The sequence below is a fragment of the Poecilia formosa genome, unplaced genomic scaffold (genome assembly GCF_000485575.1).
Source record: "Poecilia formosa unplaced genomic scaffold, Poecilia_formosa-5.1.2 Scaffold269, whole genome shotgun sequence".
Lineage (NCBI taxonomy): Eukaryota > Metazoa > Chordata > Actinopteri > Cyprinodontiformes > Poeciliidae > Poecilia > Poecilia formosa.
In genome coordinates this window covers 608673-626074 of record NW_006800208.1, presented here as the reverse complement: position 1 = coordinate 626074, position 17402 = coordinate 608673, and the positions used below count along the sequence as shown (strand labels likewise).

General features: G+C 39.3%; 1 protein-coding gene across 1 annotated transcript; it reads left to right on the top strand.

The window, feature by feature from the left end:
- Positions 1–608: 608 nt before the first annotated feature.
- LOC103151036 (M-phase phosphoprotein 9-like) lies at positions 609–16765 on the top strand (the record flags this gene model as incomplete). Its single annotated transcript, XM_016681099.1, has 22 exons — positions 609–767; positions 2940–3029; positions 3131–3630; positions 4100–4250; positions 4368–4440; positions 5553–5656; positions 6472–6588; positions 6702–7144; positions 8089–8238; positions 8448–8535; positions 8719–8934; positions 9548–9595; positions 9933–9997; positions 11078–11179; positions 11299–11502; positions 11582–11736; positions 12785–13057; positions 13752–13872; positions 14292–14377; positions 14641–14840; positions 15063–15131; positions 15939–16765. Coding segments are annotated over 22 exons (3516 nt in total), but the record flags the coding sequence as incomplete, so codon positions are not given.
- Positions 16766–17402: the final 637 nt, after the last annotated feature.

The following is a 17402-nucleotide window of genomic DNA, read 5'->3' as shown; positions in this document are numbered from 1 at the left end:
ACTAGTGCGTACCTACGTATAGTCACACAAAGTTTTTTGGTATATATAATTCTGCCAGGAAAGTTCAGAATTTAGAGATCAATCTCAGAAATGTTCTAGAGAGAACAAGGAAACACTTGAGTTTGAAAAGTTGAAAATGTTCAAGAAATAACTTTGGAAATTTGAGATTAATATCAAAAATGTGTCAAAAGTAAAAACATGTTTTTAAAATTATTTTTGTAGAAAATCTGTTACTTTTAAAACTCACAAATTTCAAAGTTTTTTTTCTGAAATATTTAGTATTTTATTTTCTAGAAAAATGTCTGAGATTTTTTGGCAAAAACTTACTCTCCTTTTTTTCTAATAGACAGTCGTATTTTCTTGCTTGAGCAATGTTTTGATATATCCTATACTTGGTGTTGGTGTAACAGTTTGTAAATATTCGCATTAAATGAGAATCTTGATTATAAGACATATCCTTACCACGGTTGTAATATTTTTCATTTCTTAAAATTTTCTTTGCCTTTTTTTATTCTTTGTATCATTTTGCAAAGAAAAATGATACCAGAAAAGCCTTAGTCTGTCTTTTAAATTTGCTTTCCTGTATCTTATAAGTAATTTCAGTGTAATGTTGTCGTAGGAACCTCTGTCTGAGCACAGATGAAGCATTTGAGCATGGGAAGACGCTGCCATTCATCAACCCGAGCTCCCTGGAGACCCTGAGGGCCTTGGTGCAGGAGATTCAGAGCAGCGGAGAAACAGACCCAGAGATCTGGAAGGACTGTGAGGTGGGAGTTAATCACACAGCCTGAAAGATAAAACTACACAGACAGTATGTAAATGAGGTCCTAAGCACACGCTGGTGCTGTCTGAAGTGAAGCCAGGAACTGCTGCTTTAGCAGTTGTTCTTCTGCAGCCGACAGCCTCGCCTCTGAGCTGTCACTTTTAGTTTTTTCTGTGGATCGCACCTGTCAGTTCTGCAGACACACACACATGCACACACATCTGCAGAGAGCCCATAGTACTGGTACAGCACCACACTGCAGCTGAAGTTTTCATACACAGGAAGTGATGCGCAGGGGAAACACTGACGCAGTTCAGTTCAACCTGAAGTGATTGTTCTTAGCAGGTCACTATCCCTTTAAACTCGGTGTCTGGGGGAACGAGCTGCTAATGGAGTTTATCCACAAGCCACTTTTTTGCTCTATTATTTTGCCACTGATATGATTGCTTTTCATTATTTGGTAAACAGTTGAGGGTAAACCATGAAAATCTGCCTTTTTGCCCTGTTTCCTCTCATGAAACAAACTCACTTCCACTGCATTCCAGCTCTTTGGGGGAAGTAGCAGTGTTTACTCCATCTTTTTTCTTCTGCGTTGAACATTCATTTGACATATTAATTTCAGAAGTATTTCATTTTTTTCTTAAGAAATGAGTAGTTACATTCTGCTTTTACATTCACTACAAAATCAGTCATACCTGGTATTGGGTTTCTGTTGTTGATGGGCATTTTTTCTATCAGAGAAATACACTTTAACAATTTGCTTTGAAGAAAACCTTGTGATTTATTTATACGTTGCACTTTCACGAGTTTTAATTTTTTCTGTCTCAAAGTAAATGTTTGATTTTTAAACTTTTTTTTAGTGTGTATTTTGTGTCTCCTTATTTACCGTGAAGATTCCTCAGCTAGATTCTTCAATGAACGGCTGATATCCAAGCCATAAGGTAAAATTGTGTGGAAGGATGACTGTTCTCAGTCTGTTGAGACCAACAAGGATGCATCATGTGAACTGGTGTTATTTCTGAAAACAAGTCACATTTAGTCTGCTGCATGGTTCTAACAATTATAACACAACCCTTTACATGGTTGCTTTACGTGTTTTTTTGTTGCCCCTTATCCATTTTAATTTATATTTACTGGAGCCAACAGTAAATACAAGATATAAGAAACGTTGCAGAGAAAGGATGTTTGCAAAAATAAATGGAAGTTCTTTTACCCAGCCTTCTAATAACATGTCAAGAAAATCCAGGGTTGGTTAATATTGCAAAGGAATTCAAATGCATTACATTAATTAATATGAACACAAAACGAAGAGTCCCAACACCTGCTTTCAGAAACAGAGACCTCTTACGGTGCTCAGAGATATTCATAATGTGAATAGCAACTTTGGAGATTTTAAATCCAAATGACTTCCTCAGTGTTAGTGTGTGAAAACTATGATGGCGTCTGAGGGCCGTTGTAGATGGGGGAAAAATGAGGTGTAAATTTCTGCCAAAACACAAAAAGAATTTGAGATTAGTCTCAGAAATTTTTTTAGAAAAATCAAGGAAATTTATGAGCCCCAAAAGTTGAAAATTCATAAGAAAAAAATGCAGAAATTTTCAATTTGCTAGAAAAAAATATTGAGATTAATCTCAGAAATTTTCTTGAAAAAACTTTGTTTCAAAACTTGAAAATGTTTCACTTTTGAAACACAGAAATTTCCATGTTTACCTTTTCTTGAGCATTTCTGAGGTTAATCTCAAAATTAGTTTTTCCTTGCAATTGTTTTGACTTTTCAAACTCAGAAATTTTCTTGCCTTTCAAGACAATTTCTGAGATCTAATCACCAAATTTTTGAGTTTTTCAGCAGAAACGTACTCCTCCTTTTTTTCAACAGCCCATAATAGAAAACAAACCCGTATCAGATTTTTCTGCTTCCTCTGAATAATTGAATTCTAACTGGTTTATCGTTCCATTGCAATAGTTGCTCCTTACAGTTTGGCTTCTAACAATGTTTGCCAGACATTTTGTTCTTTTTAGAGCATTTGGATGAAGTGGCAGCTTAAAATATTACAAGGGAAAACTTTAGAAGCTGTGTACCTTTGAAGTTAGGAAATATTAACACTAAACAAGATTAACCGTTTAAAAGTTCAAGTTACAAACTGATTGTTTGTCAAACGGTTTTTGTCTTCATCAGGGTCGATGGTTGCATTTGTTTCAGCTGGTTGAAAAGCAATACCAAGAGCAAATACTTGCTCAGCAAGAACAATATCAGTGCCAAATACAGGTAAGGAAACGTATGCTATCGAGTTCTTTCATGTGATAAAATTTTTTTCTTCTCCTTTTTAAATATCTTGTTTTTTTTTGTTTTTTGTTTATTTTGTTTAGTTGATTCAGGATGAGATTAAGGCCCTGGTTCAGCTCCAGAACCGCCAGACCAGCAGCGGTCAGCCGCAGACGGAGTTCCCCTCCATCACCAAAACGTCCCCAGATGCTAAAGACTGCATCTTCTCCATCATCTCCAGTGAACGCCCGCTTCCCAAAAACGTGCCAAGTGACAACGAGAGCCTGGGAGCCCCCATCCTCACACCCTTCAGCACCCCGTCCCCTCCGCCTCCCGGGCTGGAGACCGCCAACCAGGGGGAGGAGCGGACCACCACGGTGCTCAGCAGCGGCTATGGAACACTGTGGGAGACTGGCTTCGAACCCGGGGTGACTCCTGATGAAGACGGGGAGGACGGCGACGCCGGGCGGAAGCACAGGTGGACTAGCATCCTCCAGGAAGACATGCAGACGACTCTGGCAGAGTACCAGCAGGACTTCTCCAGTGAGCGGCCCAACGCCGTCAATGAACCTATTCCATCTGTGTACCAGCAGAAAACGTCCAGGTATGTCCAAACTTTAACCTGTTAAAGGGGCAGCATCATGGAAAGTTAATGTTTTTGCACTTTACATCAGTGTTAAACATTCCTGGAGTGTTGATTTGATTCTTTAATGCATGTTTGAGTCCTTTAATGTCCCGTGGCAACCGTTCAGCTGTGCAAAACGGTTGAAGGGGCCTAGGCCCGCCTCCAAGGACAAAGCTCCACCTATGAGCTGCAGCTTCCAACTGTGGTGGCCAGTAAATGAGCACAGGACGCATGAGCTCCATGTGGGCAGGTTTCTTCATGCTAATAACTGGAACTGGTTGAAGTTGGGTTTGTCACAGAATGTACCACAAATTATTATATCAACGTGTTGCTGCTGTACCTGCATCATTTTATGGAATTCATCTTGTATTTGTTAGATTGGGGAAATGGAGAATGAAGTTGCATGTTTTTAGTTAAAAATAAAGCGTATTCTCCATCTTTTTGGCAGCAGCAGCCAGCAGCTGACCTCCTGGGCCCAGAGGCAGAAACTCAGAGCCAGGAAGACAAAGGCAGGAATCGGCATAGCACAAACCTCAGACTACCAGGAGTTACCTCACAGCAAGCAGAGTCTGCTGGAGAAACCAGATTCTCACGACCAGGTATTTTAACAGCTCACCTTCTAGGACCAACATTTGTAGTAGTTTTGTCTGTTTTGGTTGCTCTAACCATTTTTTCTTGCTCCTGAGTCCCATCCACTTATCTCCGTTGTGTTTCAGCATCGATCAGCCGGGCTGTCATCCAGCTCTTTCCCTCTGCGGCGCAGTGACAGCCTGATGTCAGAGGCTTCAGGTAATTCACAGACTTCAATTAAAAAAAGAAGAAAAGACGAGGCCAAAGGAACCATGCACTTTAGTTTTCATCTTCTGTAGTTATTGATACACTCCTGAGGCGACCATAATAATATTTCACACTGTCTGATAACAATAGTTTTGATTTGATTCTTAAAGCAGTCTTATGTTCCTTTGACACTGAATAAAATCTCATTTATGATCATATTATAGGTCAGTAGAGAGCATCAGTAGCAGTGTGAATCATGGATATATTTTCAGATCAAGAGTGATGCTCAGTGTATTTACGGTTTATAGTACTGCTCAGTACTTTAGACTGGCCCACACCAGGAGGTCAAACTCATCCTCATTTTGGGCCAAATGGAGGTCATAAATCTTCCTAAAGGGCCGGTTGTGCCAGAATTTATTCTGGCCAGTCAACTAATTAAATTGTCAACTAATGACAAATTAATTCAGCTAATTCATCATTAGCCGAATCAAAAGCTGAGGATCGTTCTGCGTCTCCTGCAGACTCCATGAATAATAATCTGCATTCGATAAGTATTTCTTAAAAATAAAATAATATTGAAAATCTTTTCACATTTTTCAGTCTGTCCAGAATTTGTCTGTTTTTTTTTCTGATATTTAAAATAATATTTGCAAGGAATTTTGCAACATTTGCATCTATGTGTGACGTTAAATGTAACTTTTTGTTGCTTGCCGTATTGATTGCGGACTATAACTTGACACCAAGTAAGACTGACGCAACAGTGTCGTAAAAGAAAACACTGCCACCTGCAGGTTGGAGTTATCATCACTTAAACTCAAACTTTTTAACCGTTCTTCAGAAAAACTTGAGGAACTCACATTACTGCAAAGTAATGTGGAGGTCTGCTGATTTTGCATGACATTTTGCAGGATTGAACTGTGTAATTTGGCGACACACTAATAACTGGAACTGGTTGAAGTTCCAGTTTTTGGAACTTCAACCAGTGTAGTATCAGTAGTGTAGTGTAGGCCACTACACCGACATGTTTATGTCGGTGTAGTGGCCTACACTGACATAAACATGCAAATGAATGGATGAATAATGTGAAAAAGCACTCTACAGACTTTTCATTGTGTCTGTCTCAGGTCTGACTTACTGGCGTCTGAACGAATGCGATCTGTATCGGCCCCTTCCGGACAGCTTTGACAGCGGAGCGTATCTCCTTCTGCAAGAGGCTTCCATGAGTCTTGTGAGTCACCAGCTCAGTCACATTCAGCCAAATTCAAACCTCCCAGTCCACCTGGCTGTCCTACGCCACGTAAACGTCGATGTCTGTTTCTGCCCCGTAAAAGAGCCGCATGACGCTCATATGTTGACTGTATGTGCTGACGGGGACAATAATAGTACCAGTCAGAAGGTGGCGCCAAAACACACCTTCAGATAAAGAAGATTCAGATCTCTACATCAGTGCTATGTACCACAGCGTATCAGGGCCGTTGTATATAGGAAAACTGGGGGACAGGCAAAACAAAGTTTGAAAAGTTTTTAGAAAAAAATAAATACATTTTGAGATTAATCTCAGAAATTCATTAGAATAAAAATCAAGAAAATTTCAGAGTTTGAAAAGTTGAACATTTTATAGAAAAAAACAGAAATTTTGAGATTAATCTCGGAAATTTTTCTGGGAAAAACTTGAAAATCTCAGAGTTTCAAAAGTAAAAAAAACAAAATCGACTTTTGAAACTCAGAAATTTCCAAGTTTTTTTTTTTTCTTGCAAATGTTTGTGTAGCAATTGTTAACCGAAGACAATGATTCAATTCAATTCAAATTCAAAAATACTTTATTAATCCCAAAGGGAAATTAAATAATCATAACTACATCTGGTTTTGTAGCAAAACAAATGAAATAAAGATGATTAGTGTGCTTTAGAGCACTTCAAAACTTTTCATGTTTTTACTCAGTTAATTTTTACATCCTTAAAGAATGTAAAAACGTTGCAATGACAGTGTTTTTGTGAAAAAGTTGAATTGGATTAAAAGCTGAGGATGGTTGTGTGTCTCCAGCAAACTCCATCCCAGGAGCCACGGCTGTCCCTCAGAGAAATCTACCAGAACAAACATAAAGACTGTAAACAAACCGACTGGGAAGGTTCTGTCACATCCAGCCCTCTGTCACCACAGGTCTGTCTTTTCATTCAGAGACCCAAATCTGTTTTTACCTCTTCTAAACTTTTGACTTTTGTAGAAAACGATCCGACTCGGTCCGTTGCTAACCTCATATCTCCGTTGCTAAGGTGCTGACGTTGGATCCGGCAGCCGGCACGCAGCAGTCGGATCGAACATCTGGCTTCACTTCACCTTCTCACTTCAGCAGCCCGTCGTTTGCCCCTCCGCCACACCCCTACCCCAGACTGGGGACCTCTATGACCCCCGACAGCATGGCGGAGGGCAGCCCCCGTCCTGGAGACACCGACTGCGTCTCTGACGTGTCCAGCGCTTCAGCTGTTGGACAACCTCCAGCTAAGACTCAAAGTTCTCAAGGGAATCCGTCACTGGCGGTCAGAGAAAGCAGCCAGCAGCGCAGGGCGAGTGCGCCGTTAGCCAGCGAGGAAGAGGGGAGCCGCACCTACACCAGCACCCTGAAGCCCGGCGCCGCCCCTGGAGGCGGGCAACCGCCGTCAGCCAGTCCGCACATGGACAGAGCTTCGTCCCTGGAGGACCCCGTCGTCCTGTCTCTGTGAGTCTGATGTTACAGACACCTTGTAGAAAATATTCACTGCCTGATTTCAGCAGTCACCAAGCTTGTAAACTTACACTAAACTTGTAAACAATCAAGTTACAAGTATTTGTAACTTGCTATAGAAAAAAATGTTTGTCGTTATAGCAATAAAACAAGAATATTTCTTGTTTGTACGAGTTTTATATCTTGTTATAATCAAAATATGTTCCCAGTTTTAAATAGGAAACATCAGAGGAATGCCTTTTTATGATTGTAAACTGTCACAGGTGTATTTTTATATTTTTGCTATAGCAAAAAGTTTCTCATCATAGTGAGAAATATGTCTTGCTATAACGACAAAGTTTCTCATTTTTACGAGTGTTATATTTCATAACGAGAAGGTTTCTGGGTATGAGACACAAAAGCGAGAAAACATTGTCATGATGAGTTTTCTGTCTCTTTATAACCTAAATTTGTCAGAGGTGTGTATTTTTTTTTATCTTGTCCCTCTGACAGTTTCTTGTTAAAACAAGAAAGTTTCTTGGTTTCAGAAGTTTTATGTCGCTGTAGCATGAGAGTTTCTGGATGTAACGACATACAAAATTCGTTAAAACGAGAAGGTTTTCTCGTTTTAACGAGTTTTGTTTTATTGGCCTTTATTTAAATGAAATGTGTTCTCATTTAAATAAAAAAGGTCACAGTGATCCCTTCTTTTGCCTTTTTAAAGTTCGTAAACTGTCAGAGGAGCGTTTTTTAAAATCTTAATATAAAGAAGAAGTTTCTCGTTAAAGCGAGATATAAAACTTATATTTGTTGTTATTGCAAGACATAAAACTCGTCTTGTTATAACATGAAGGTTTCTGGTTTAACTGGGTACAGAATTCTTGCTTTAATAAGTTTTGCGCCTTGTTATAACATGAAAGTGACTCAAGTTTCTTTTTTCCTTCCCTTTTCCCCCCCAGACTGCGGCAGAACCTCAGAGAGAAACACTCGCGACACATCGCTGATCTGAAGGCCTACTACGAGTCTGAGATCCAGATCCTGCGAGACAAACTCAAACTCCGAGATCTGCCTCAGGATCTAGAGAAGAGCAATCAGGCCCTGACAGAGAGGTTTGCAGTCATTCACACGCCCGTGTTTTTTGCCTTGTTGCAAACCAGATAAGGTCAGCAGAAACATAAAATAGCCAGAAAAACGAGCAAAAGCCAAAAGTATAAGTTTTTTTAGATGCATTTGAGAACATGTATAAAGGGATTAGCATTGTTAATGATAAATGTTTACAGTTTAGATTCATTTTATTCATCCTGTTGTTTATCTGCAGGTGCAAACATCTAGAAAAAGCTCTGGCTGAGGCAACAGGTCGCATCCAGGAACTGGAGGCAACAAACATGTTGCTGGAGAAACACCTGGTATCTGCAAAAACATTTTCATACAAAATTTGCAGCTCATTACCTTGAGGGAACTTATCATAATTTCCTAAACAAGCAAAGCAGAGATAGCAAGAAGCTAGCAGGCCGAACAGAGGAAGCTATGCCGATGTTCAGGCATCGTTTTTGGGCAGCTTTTGAATACGAGTGACTTTGTTTTCACAGGCCGAATGGCCGGAGCGCTACGCCGTGGCCGGAGCCGCCGTGAACTCCCTGCAGCAGCGGCTGGAAGAGAGCAAACGCTCAGCCAAAGAGAAAGACATCCTGGCGGCTCGCTTAAAGAGCCGCGTGCGTCAACTGGAGGAGGCGGCGCAGAAAGCCTGCAGGGAGGCAGACGACAAGGAGGCCAGGAGGGAGAGGGAGTACAAGATGCTGCAGGATGTGAGTCTGACAGAGTCCGTAAAGATCAGATATCATGTAAACAATAGTAGCAAACTTCTGATTGAGTTAACTGCAGGGTTAATTAATAGAAATGAATCACATTTAATTGTAATTTATTTTTTTAAAGAAAAATAAATTACAATTAAATTGTAGTTTATTTTGTTGCTATATATAGCAACAAAATAAACATTTTCAAACCAAAAACCCTTTTTTCTTCTAAATGATTGAGTAAATATTAAAGGTGGGCGTTTATTGTATTGTTTTATCATTTATTATTGTGATAATTTTTTTTATTTGGATAAGAATTCTGATATATCATTTTAATATTAGAATTCGTTTTCAAAAACGAAACCGCCATGTTTGAGATAATTGTTAATTTTACTTGTTTTTTTTGTCCACTGAGCAGAGGGAGCCTCAATAAATATCAATAAATGCGAAGATATGATTAAATACAGTTACTGTGTGAAGTTTAGTGATACCCTGAATAATAAATGTTTGATAAAGACAGAAAAAAATGACAAGGTTTTTACACCAGTGGAAGAATTTAATAGTTTTTTTGTACAACTGTTAACTGGCAGCCATAATTTACAACACTTCACTTTCTTCCCCTCAGCTACTGAAGGAATACGACTCTCTGATGAAGGAACACGAAGCAGCAAAGGTAAAGTCATTTCCTCTGGTATTGTAACATTATGTCACATCTTCATTAACCTCAGTATCAGCCGATATTTGTCTTTTTGTTTTAATATTGGCATCAATCCCATAAGTGAGACAGGACTAATAATAATAGTTGATGTTTATTTCCGTAATGTTGCTGTTTGTTTGGGTTTTATGTGGTTTTGTTTGGTCATGTGATAGCGACGCAGCTAGGCAGATTTAATGTCATCTGTCTCATATATGTCATTACAAACCTCATCCTTTAACATGGCATTAAGTTCCACACAGGTAAAGTCACATTTCGCTAACTTCAGGTGCTACTTCTGTTTTTGTTCCTACAGAACAACCTGGTGTCAGCAGAGAGCAAGCTAGTCGATGCAAACGATCAGATATCTGAGCTGAAGAGGTAACACATACTGGTTAGATTTTGTAACTTTTTAAAAAATATATAATCCAATTAATTTTGACTTCTACAAAATTAAGATGTATGCAGAGTTGGGCAGTAACTAGCTACATTTTTAACTTTTTGGAAAACATGTAGTTTTAGTAGTGTTTTTACTTGTACTTTTTGCTTTTACTTGAGTAATTTTATTATGGCGTTTCACTACTCTTACTCAAGTAACATTTCTGTATACTCTGTCCCCTACGAGTAACTTCACTGAATGAAGAACAATAATGTTTTAACCAAAATAGTTATCAGGCACACATCTGTAGTTTTCATTAAGGTTTCATATATTTTGTATTTAAAGAAACTGATTTGGAAAAGTGTCTCTTTTGCCTGATTTCAGCCACATTTCCATTACAAATGTTTGCAAACCTTTGTCCATTTCTGCTCATGTTGGAAAAAAAAAACAATTTTACACTGCAGTGTTTCCATTAAATAAGAAAGGTAATTAAAATCGGTAAGTTTGTTCATATGATAATTCATTCAAAATCAATTCTACTACCACTTCCTGTTATCTTCTTTGTTGTTTCCTCCAGTAGTAACATGCGGTTGTTGATCACGTGACTTGTATGACATGAAAATAGTTTGCATTGCAGTTTTGCAAATTACACTCATTTCGATAAAATCTAAAAACCACCTCAACCTAGCGCAAAAACTTTATTAAAAATGTTAGTTTTTTTCTAAATAGGCGTGTGTCCATTAATCAAAATTATTTTTGTAAATCCAATTTATGCAATTATATGGTAAATGGGAATGCAGCTTTTGTTATTTCGTGATTATGTTATTAATATGAATTACTTTCACTTTGGTCCTTAAAACACCAAAGTTTCCACATCACATTATGTTTTGGTCCATCTGATGATTTAATTTGATTGATTTTTTTATTCTAACCATTTAATCAGTACTGGAGTATCCTTTTATCCTTTTTACCAAATACTTTTCTACTCTTACTTGCGTCATTCCCCACACATAAACCCAGATTACCTGAGGGTGTTTCCTGCTGTATTCATGACCACGTCCATCTCTGTAAATCTCTCCTAGAGTCGTCTCAAAGCTGGAGTCCCAGGTGCTGCAGCTGGAGCACGAGAACCAGGCCCGGGTCCGCTACGCCCCCCACAGTAACGCCCAGCCTTCAGGGGCAGGGTGAGCTCTTCAAATGTTGTTCACAGTTAAAGCCGCAGCGTTTCAGTGTCTGAGAGGAGAAAAGTTTGTAACACTTCCTTACTAACCAGAGTGAATGACTGTCCTGAATATGTCTGCAGTCTCTTCCACCATCCCGACTTGCTGCTGTCACCCAGCAAAGGTAAAGTAGAGCCGGACGTCACCTGGAGGAGGTCTGACCAACCGAACGGCGGCAGAAACTCCCAGCTAACTCAGACCAGCCAATCAAACGCTCACAAGCGATCTCCCTACCCGATAAACGACATGTCGTCTGTGGACGTCTCTTCCTCTGGCGGCAGCTGGAGGTGTGTGTTTAGAGTCGGGGGCACGGCGTTAAAGCCGGACCTGGGCGTGAGTGTGAACGGTTCGCTTTCTGGTGTGCAGGTGTGCGTCTCCACCTGAGTGTGAGCAGACTCTGCCTCAGAGCAGACAGCAGGAGCAGAGCGCCGGGCGGAGAGACGGCTCCAGCCCCCTGACGCCCATGATGAGGGCCCTGATCGAGCTGGAGGAGACCAGAGCCACGGAGACCCGGGCCCCCTGTGAGCCCCACACTCACACAGCTGCACAGGGACCCTCAGGGGCAATAAAAACAGTGGAATAAAACTCATTTAGAAACACAAATATTGGGTCACCTTCAAGAAAAAGAACAAATATCTACAACAGAAATGTTGTTGTCATCGATTTTGAACTACTTACTAATACCAAATAGCTTTTTTTTTTTTACATCTACTCTAGGAAATTTCTTTTGAGTTTTAGATGAAAGAAAAACAGAAAAACAATTTTTGTTTTTGTTTTTAGGTTTTAAAATAAAATAAAGTTTACATGAGAGAGAATTAATACATTTTTTCTTTCAATAAAATGTTGAAATATCACAGGACATGTTCCAAAACAATCAATTTACAACTTAAAAACAACAAAAAAGTACTTTGATAAATATTCCTTAAACTACGGACATAAAAAAAACTATTCAAACTAGCATTTGTTTATTATCTTTAAATGTTCAAACGTTGCTCCATTCTTTATCAATCTTGTCCAAAGTTATTAAGAGCCAACCGGAGCTCTGGAGCTGCAGGTCGTAGACTCTTGGCCTAGTCAAAGTCCTGACCTAAATCCAATTGAGAATCAATGGGAAGACTTGAAAAATGACATTCATGCATTCTCTGCATCCCATCTGACTGAACTTCAGCTGTTTTGCATCAGCAAATATCTATAAATTCATAAAAATTGCAGAGATCCCAAAAGAGAACAAAGCACATTTCAGATTTTCACTGGTTAAAAAAAAACTATTGAGCCACTTTTTTGGTGGCCTGTCAGATAACATCTTATTAAAATACATTGTAGTTAAAAAATGGAAAGTTTTAAAGTGTATGAATAGTTCTTAAAGTCACAGTAAACAATGTTACTTCCCGTATTTTTCCACATACAAATAAAAGTAAAACTGTCTTGGAGGCACTTTGTTCATTTTTCATCCTGAAATGCACCAAATATGTCCAACAGAATTTCTGCAGAATTATTATTTCACTCAGCGCAGGAAACACAGCTGCTACCAGCTCGGTCTGTGAATTTAATTTATTTGTGTGTCTGCAGGGGTCGGCCATCAGAGGGCCACCGTTGGGTTTGTGGAGCGGAAACACAAAGATCCGGTCCGGAACCGACCTGACCTGGTACTGGACGAGACGGAGGCCGCGAAACCAGGAGGAGCGGCAGCTATGGGGGCCGACGGTGGGGCCCTGAGAAGTCGCGGTGCAACAGACAGGACTGCAGCCCTGCTGAGGGCTCAGAGGAGTCTGTCCCCCGAGGGCCACCGGTCCTCGTCACTGCCACCTGCAGCTCACAGAAACATCCCTACTGCTACTCCAAGTAAGTTCTTACAGGAACTCGTTCATCCTTAAAAAGTCTTACATTTATTTGGCAAGGCCTTAAAATGTCTTAAATTCACATTTTTAAGTGTATTTTGGCCTTAATATGATAATCACAGGTCTTAAGTTTTGTGGTCTTTAATTTTAGTCACATGCAGGCGTCTTCACTGCGTTCTGTGACTTGAGGCCGTTGAGGCTACCGTCAGCTAGCTGCTAATATCACAAAGTTCAGTACTAACAGTCCTTTATTCTTCATTTTCATGAAAGACTTGAATTGGTGATATTATCTCACTGCTTCATCCAATAATCCAAATAATACTGTAAATTTATTACAGTAATATCTTATAACCTCTTTATATTTTCTCTGCACTTTTTATGTATAAAATTCAACCTAGGATGTTTTTTTTTTGTTTGTATTATGCTAATGTTTTACTGATTGCTATAAATACTTAATAAAAACAAGTTACCTAGCTAGCTAGCTTTGCTGCAGCTACCGTCGATATAAACAGATTTATTGGCAGGATATGCAATTTTCTGTTGTACATTTGTCGTGATTCAGGTCTTAAATTTTTAATTTGAGTTGGTGAAACTTGTAGAAACCTCATCTTACTACAAGATAGGACATTTATCCAAATCTGCATGTTTGTATGGCGGTCATGACATCTCCACCTTCCTTCCTTCCTTCTTCTTTTTAGCCAAGAGGGAGACGTTACTCACACCCCTGTCTGCCATGTCCAGCCCTAAACGCTGCCCCACAGAGAACTACTCCACTGCTTTTGGCCACTTGATGCCGAGAGAGGAGCACCTGCTCCAAAGGTGAGAAATGAAACATCATGCAGGCGACAGAGGATGGCAGAAAGAGTATAACGTCATGATATGATACAAAATGAAGACAGCTGCAGTTTGATTTTAGTTTTTTTGAGGAACGTCATTTAATGTAAAGAACAGTTCGGGTTTATAGCGACATTTACAAAAAAACAAGTTCGCAAAAGATGCTGTTTTATCATTTCTGCATTCCAACCCAAAAACAGTTGGTTTCATTACATAAAGCCTGGGAAGTTGCATTTGACCAGAAGGCGTTAGATTGCTGCCCTTTTTAACACATTTTGTCTGGTTAGTCCACAAATAAGTTATCATGACATGGCTGTAAATACTGTTTGCATTCTGTTCCTGTAAGTCCTGTAAAGGTGGCTTTAAGACACACTCACTGAACCGTCTCGTTGTGGTCCACACAGCGACGGACACGCTGACAGGAGACGGCATTCGTTCCACAGCAGCAGTCCCAGGAAGAGACTCCACTTCACATCAGCAGAAGAGAAAGGTAACGCACAAAATCCTAGAAACCCTGGTGGGCGGGACACGCTAGCTTAAAGCTTTATTTTGTTTTCTACTATTGTATTCTGGGCATGTTTATTTATTTTAGAACACATCTAAGTTATTTTTGTTTTTACGCCTTGTTTGAGAAACGAAACCTTTAACCATCTGGAACTCCGCCCTTTCTGAAAACCTAATATTTGTGTCTGGTTATAAATGTAGATTCTTCTTCTGTTGATTCTGTTGATTTGATTTGTTTTATTTCCTCAGAGCGCCAGGAGCCGGAGCCCTGGGGCCGTATGGAGCCACTGGACAAAAGCACCCAGCTGGGCTGGGAGCAGCAGAGGGACGGCGGCGGCCCCGAGCAGCCGGACCCCTCAGAGGACCCGGCTCTGCTGGCCCTGGACAGAACCCAGTCACTGACTGAGGCCGAAAGACTGTTTGATGAGCTGACGCAGGAGAAACTGCAGGTGTGTTGGAGAGTCTGATGCATCTTAGTTCCTTTATTTTTTAATCTCCAAAGGATAAATTTAAAGGTGCGGCTCTAACCACGCGTTCAGCTGGTTACATAAGAGGTTTATAGGGTCGCTCATTTCAATCCCTCCTCCTGCCTTTATTCTGATCTAATGAGTTTCAGTGTGTTCACTGCTTTATCAGTGTGTGTGTGTCTGTGTGTGTGTGTGTGTGTGCAGATTGAGGCAGCTCTGAGCAGGATGCCTGGAGCAGGTGGCAGAGTGAGCCTGCAGACCCGATTAGATGAGGTGAGATGCCAGAAAACAATTATAAACGGACTACTAGTTCATTTCCTGTTTTATTATATTAAAAATAACATTGGAAACAATTAGTGTATTGAAACAATAAGTGAAATATTTCACTTAAGGGTTTTCTTGCTTAAGCATATGGATAAGACTGAGAATCCCATAAGAACAATTTAATCATCAGTATTATGCAACATTATGCACAATATTAAATGTATCATAAAATCTTAGTCACAATAATAAAATAGATTGCCACTCTCAAAATATATTAAAACTAATCTAATCTATTTATTCTGAGAATTGATATGTTGGTGTCCATGTCTGCTTAAAAAGTTAATGTATCTAAATTAATGCCTTAAAATGTCTTGAATTCATTTTTAAATACTAAGTTGGCCTTAAATATGTTACTTAGAAGTTCTAAATTTTGTATTGACACGACTATTTAATCTTCCATATTCAATGCATTCTTTCTTTTCTTTTTTCGTCGCGGGACCTTTCTGTCTGGCAAAATTTTGAGTAGACCTCAGACATCTTCATGACATCACTAATGCCACTCAGAGCTAGCTGCTAATATACACTTACTAGCTGTCTAGCTTTTTTGCATCTATAATGGGTAAGTGCAAATTTCTCACCAGTTGGCTGGACAAAGTTTATCCATTTCTGCAGAGATACAGATCTTAATGTTAAATTCGTAGTGGTCTTAAAAAGTCTTAAATTTGAGTTGTTGAAACCTGGAGAAGACAATGTTTACCGTTTTCCTTTATGGGTTGAAGTTGTTACTTCAAGCATTTTACTGTTTCCTTCCATCAGGTGGCCTTAGAGAATCGTCTGGAGAGACTGAACCGCGAGCTGGGCTCCATCCGGATGACTCTGAAGCGATTCCATGTCCTCCGTTCTTCTGCCCACACATAGCGACCTCTGACCTCTGCCACAGCTCGGTGTCTCGACTCGACAAACGGCACTGATTGTCTTCTGAAGAATCGCCTTGCCATGATCTCACCTGTACATCGAACACGCTCACCATGTTTTTATACGTATGATCGAACATTACTCTGGGATATTTTTTTACGCGTCGGGAAAATATCGGAGCTTTTTTTGGAATATATTTTTTAGTACAGCACAGATTTGTAAAGTCATTTACTTTTTTAGTCACGAGAAAAAAGTAATAATGTGATGTTTTACCACAATGAAGAAGAGATTTTAAAATTAGCTTGAATTTAAGATGTGAAGACACATTCACAAGACATTCATGCACGAAACATCACTGCCTTTTTTTTATTATTGATAATTGTACAATTATTTGACATTACATTCATGGTTTTACATATCAGTTGTTTTTTTTCTTAATTGTCTGTACATTTCGCTTTGGGCCAAACTTTTTGAACTTGAAGGAAATATGTGTTTACTTGAATGAAAAAACTTTATTTTCATTGGTTTATTTCCTGAATGACTTCATTTCTGCAGCAGCAGATCAACCAGTCAGTCAAACCAGCATCCAACCTTTTCACTGAGTCTCCATCTGTTTCCACTGTGCATAGAGTCCTTGCACTGTTTCCTTTCCTCCATGTCGATTTCCTACAATGACATGTTTCCAATGGACCTGCAATGCTACTGCACAATAAACTTCTTTTATAGAAGTAGAGTTGGCACTCATTTCGTTTATAAGCTCAGAATGATACATTACTATTGTCAAAGCGCCATCTCCAGGTTGAGGCATGGGCTGTTCTAGATGGGGGCCAACTGGGGCCCGGTGACCTACACAGATTTACTTTAGCAATGAATTGTAAGTACGTTGTAACCCATCATTGGCTACTTTGCTAAACAGGGTTTCTTCAAGGGGGTACAAGACAAAAATTAATCAAAATTAAAAAAGGGCAATATTTCATCTTTTAACATGCACTGAACAAAAATATGAACGTAGCACTTTTGTTTTTGCTCCCATTTTTCATGAGCTGAACTCAAAGACCTAAAACATTTTCTATATACACAAAATAATTTCTCTTAAATATCATTCACAAAAGTTACTCAAGTAATTACCAGTACCTACCTCTGGTCACACATAACGCTTGAGCAAATTGTCAATTTAATTGAACAGGATTTGTCTGCAGTCTGCCTTATGGCCTGACATGAAGTCAGCCCATCAAAACAGTTAATATATTAATATATTAATATATATTAAACATATTAATAAACTGAAATAACACTTATGAAATGACTACTAAACAGTGTATTCCTCAAAAATAACCATTTCTAAATAAAGTACCTGTGCTAACA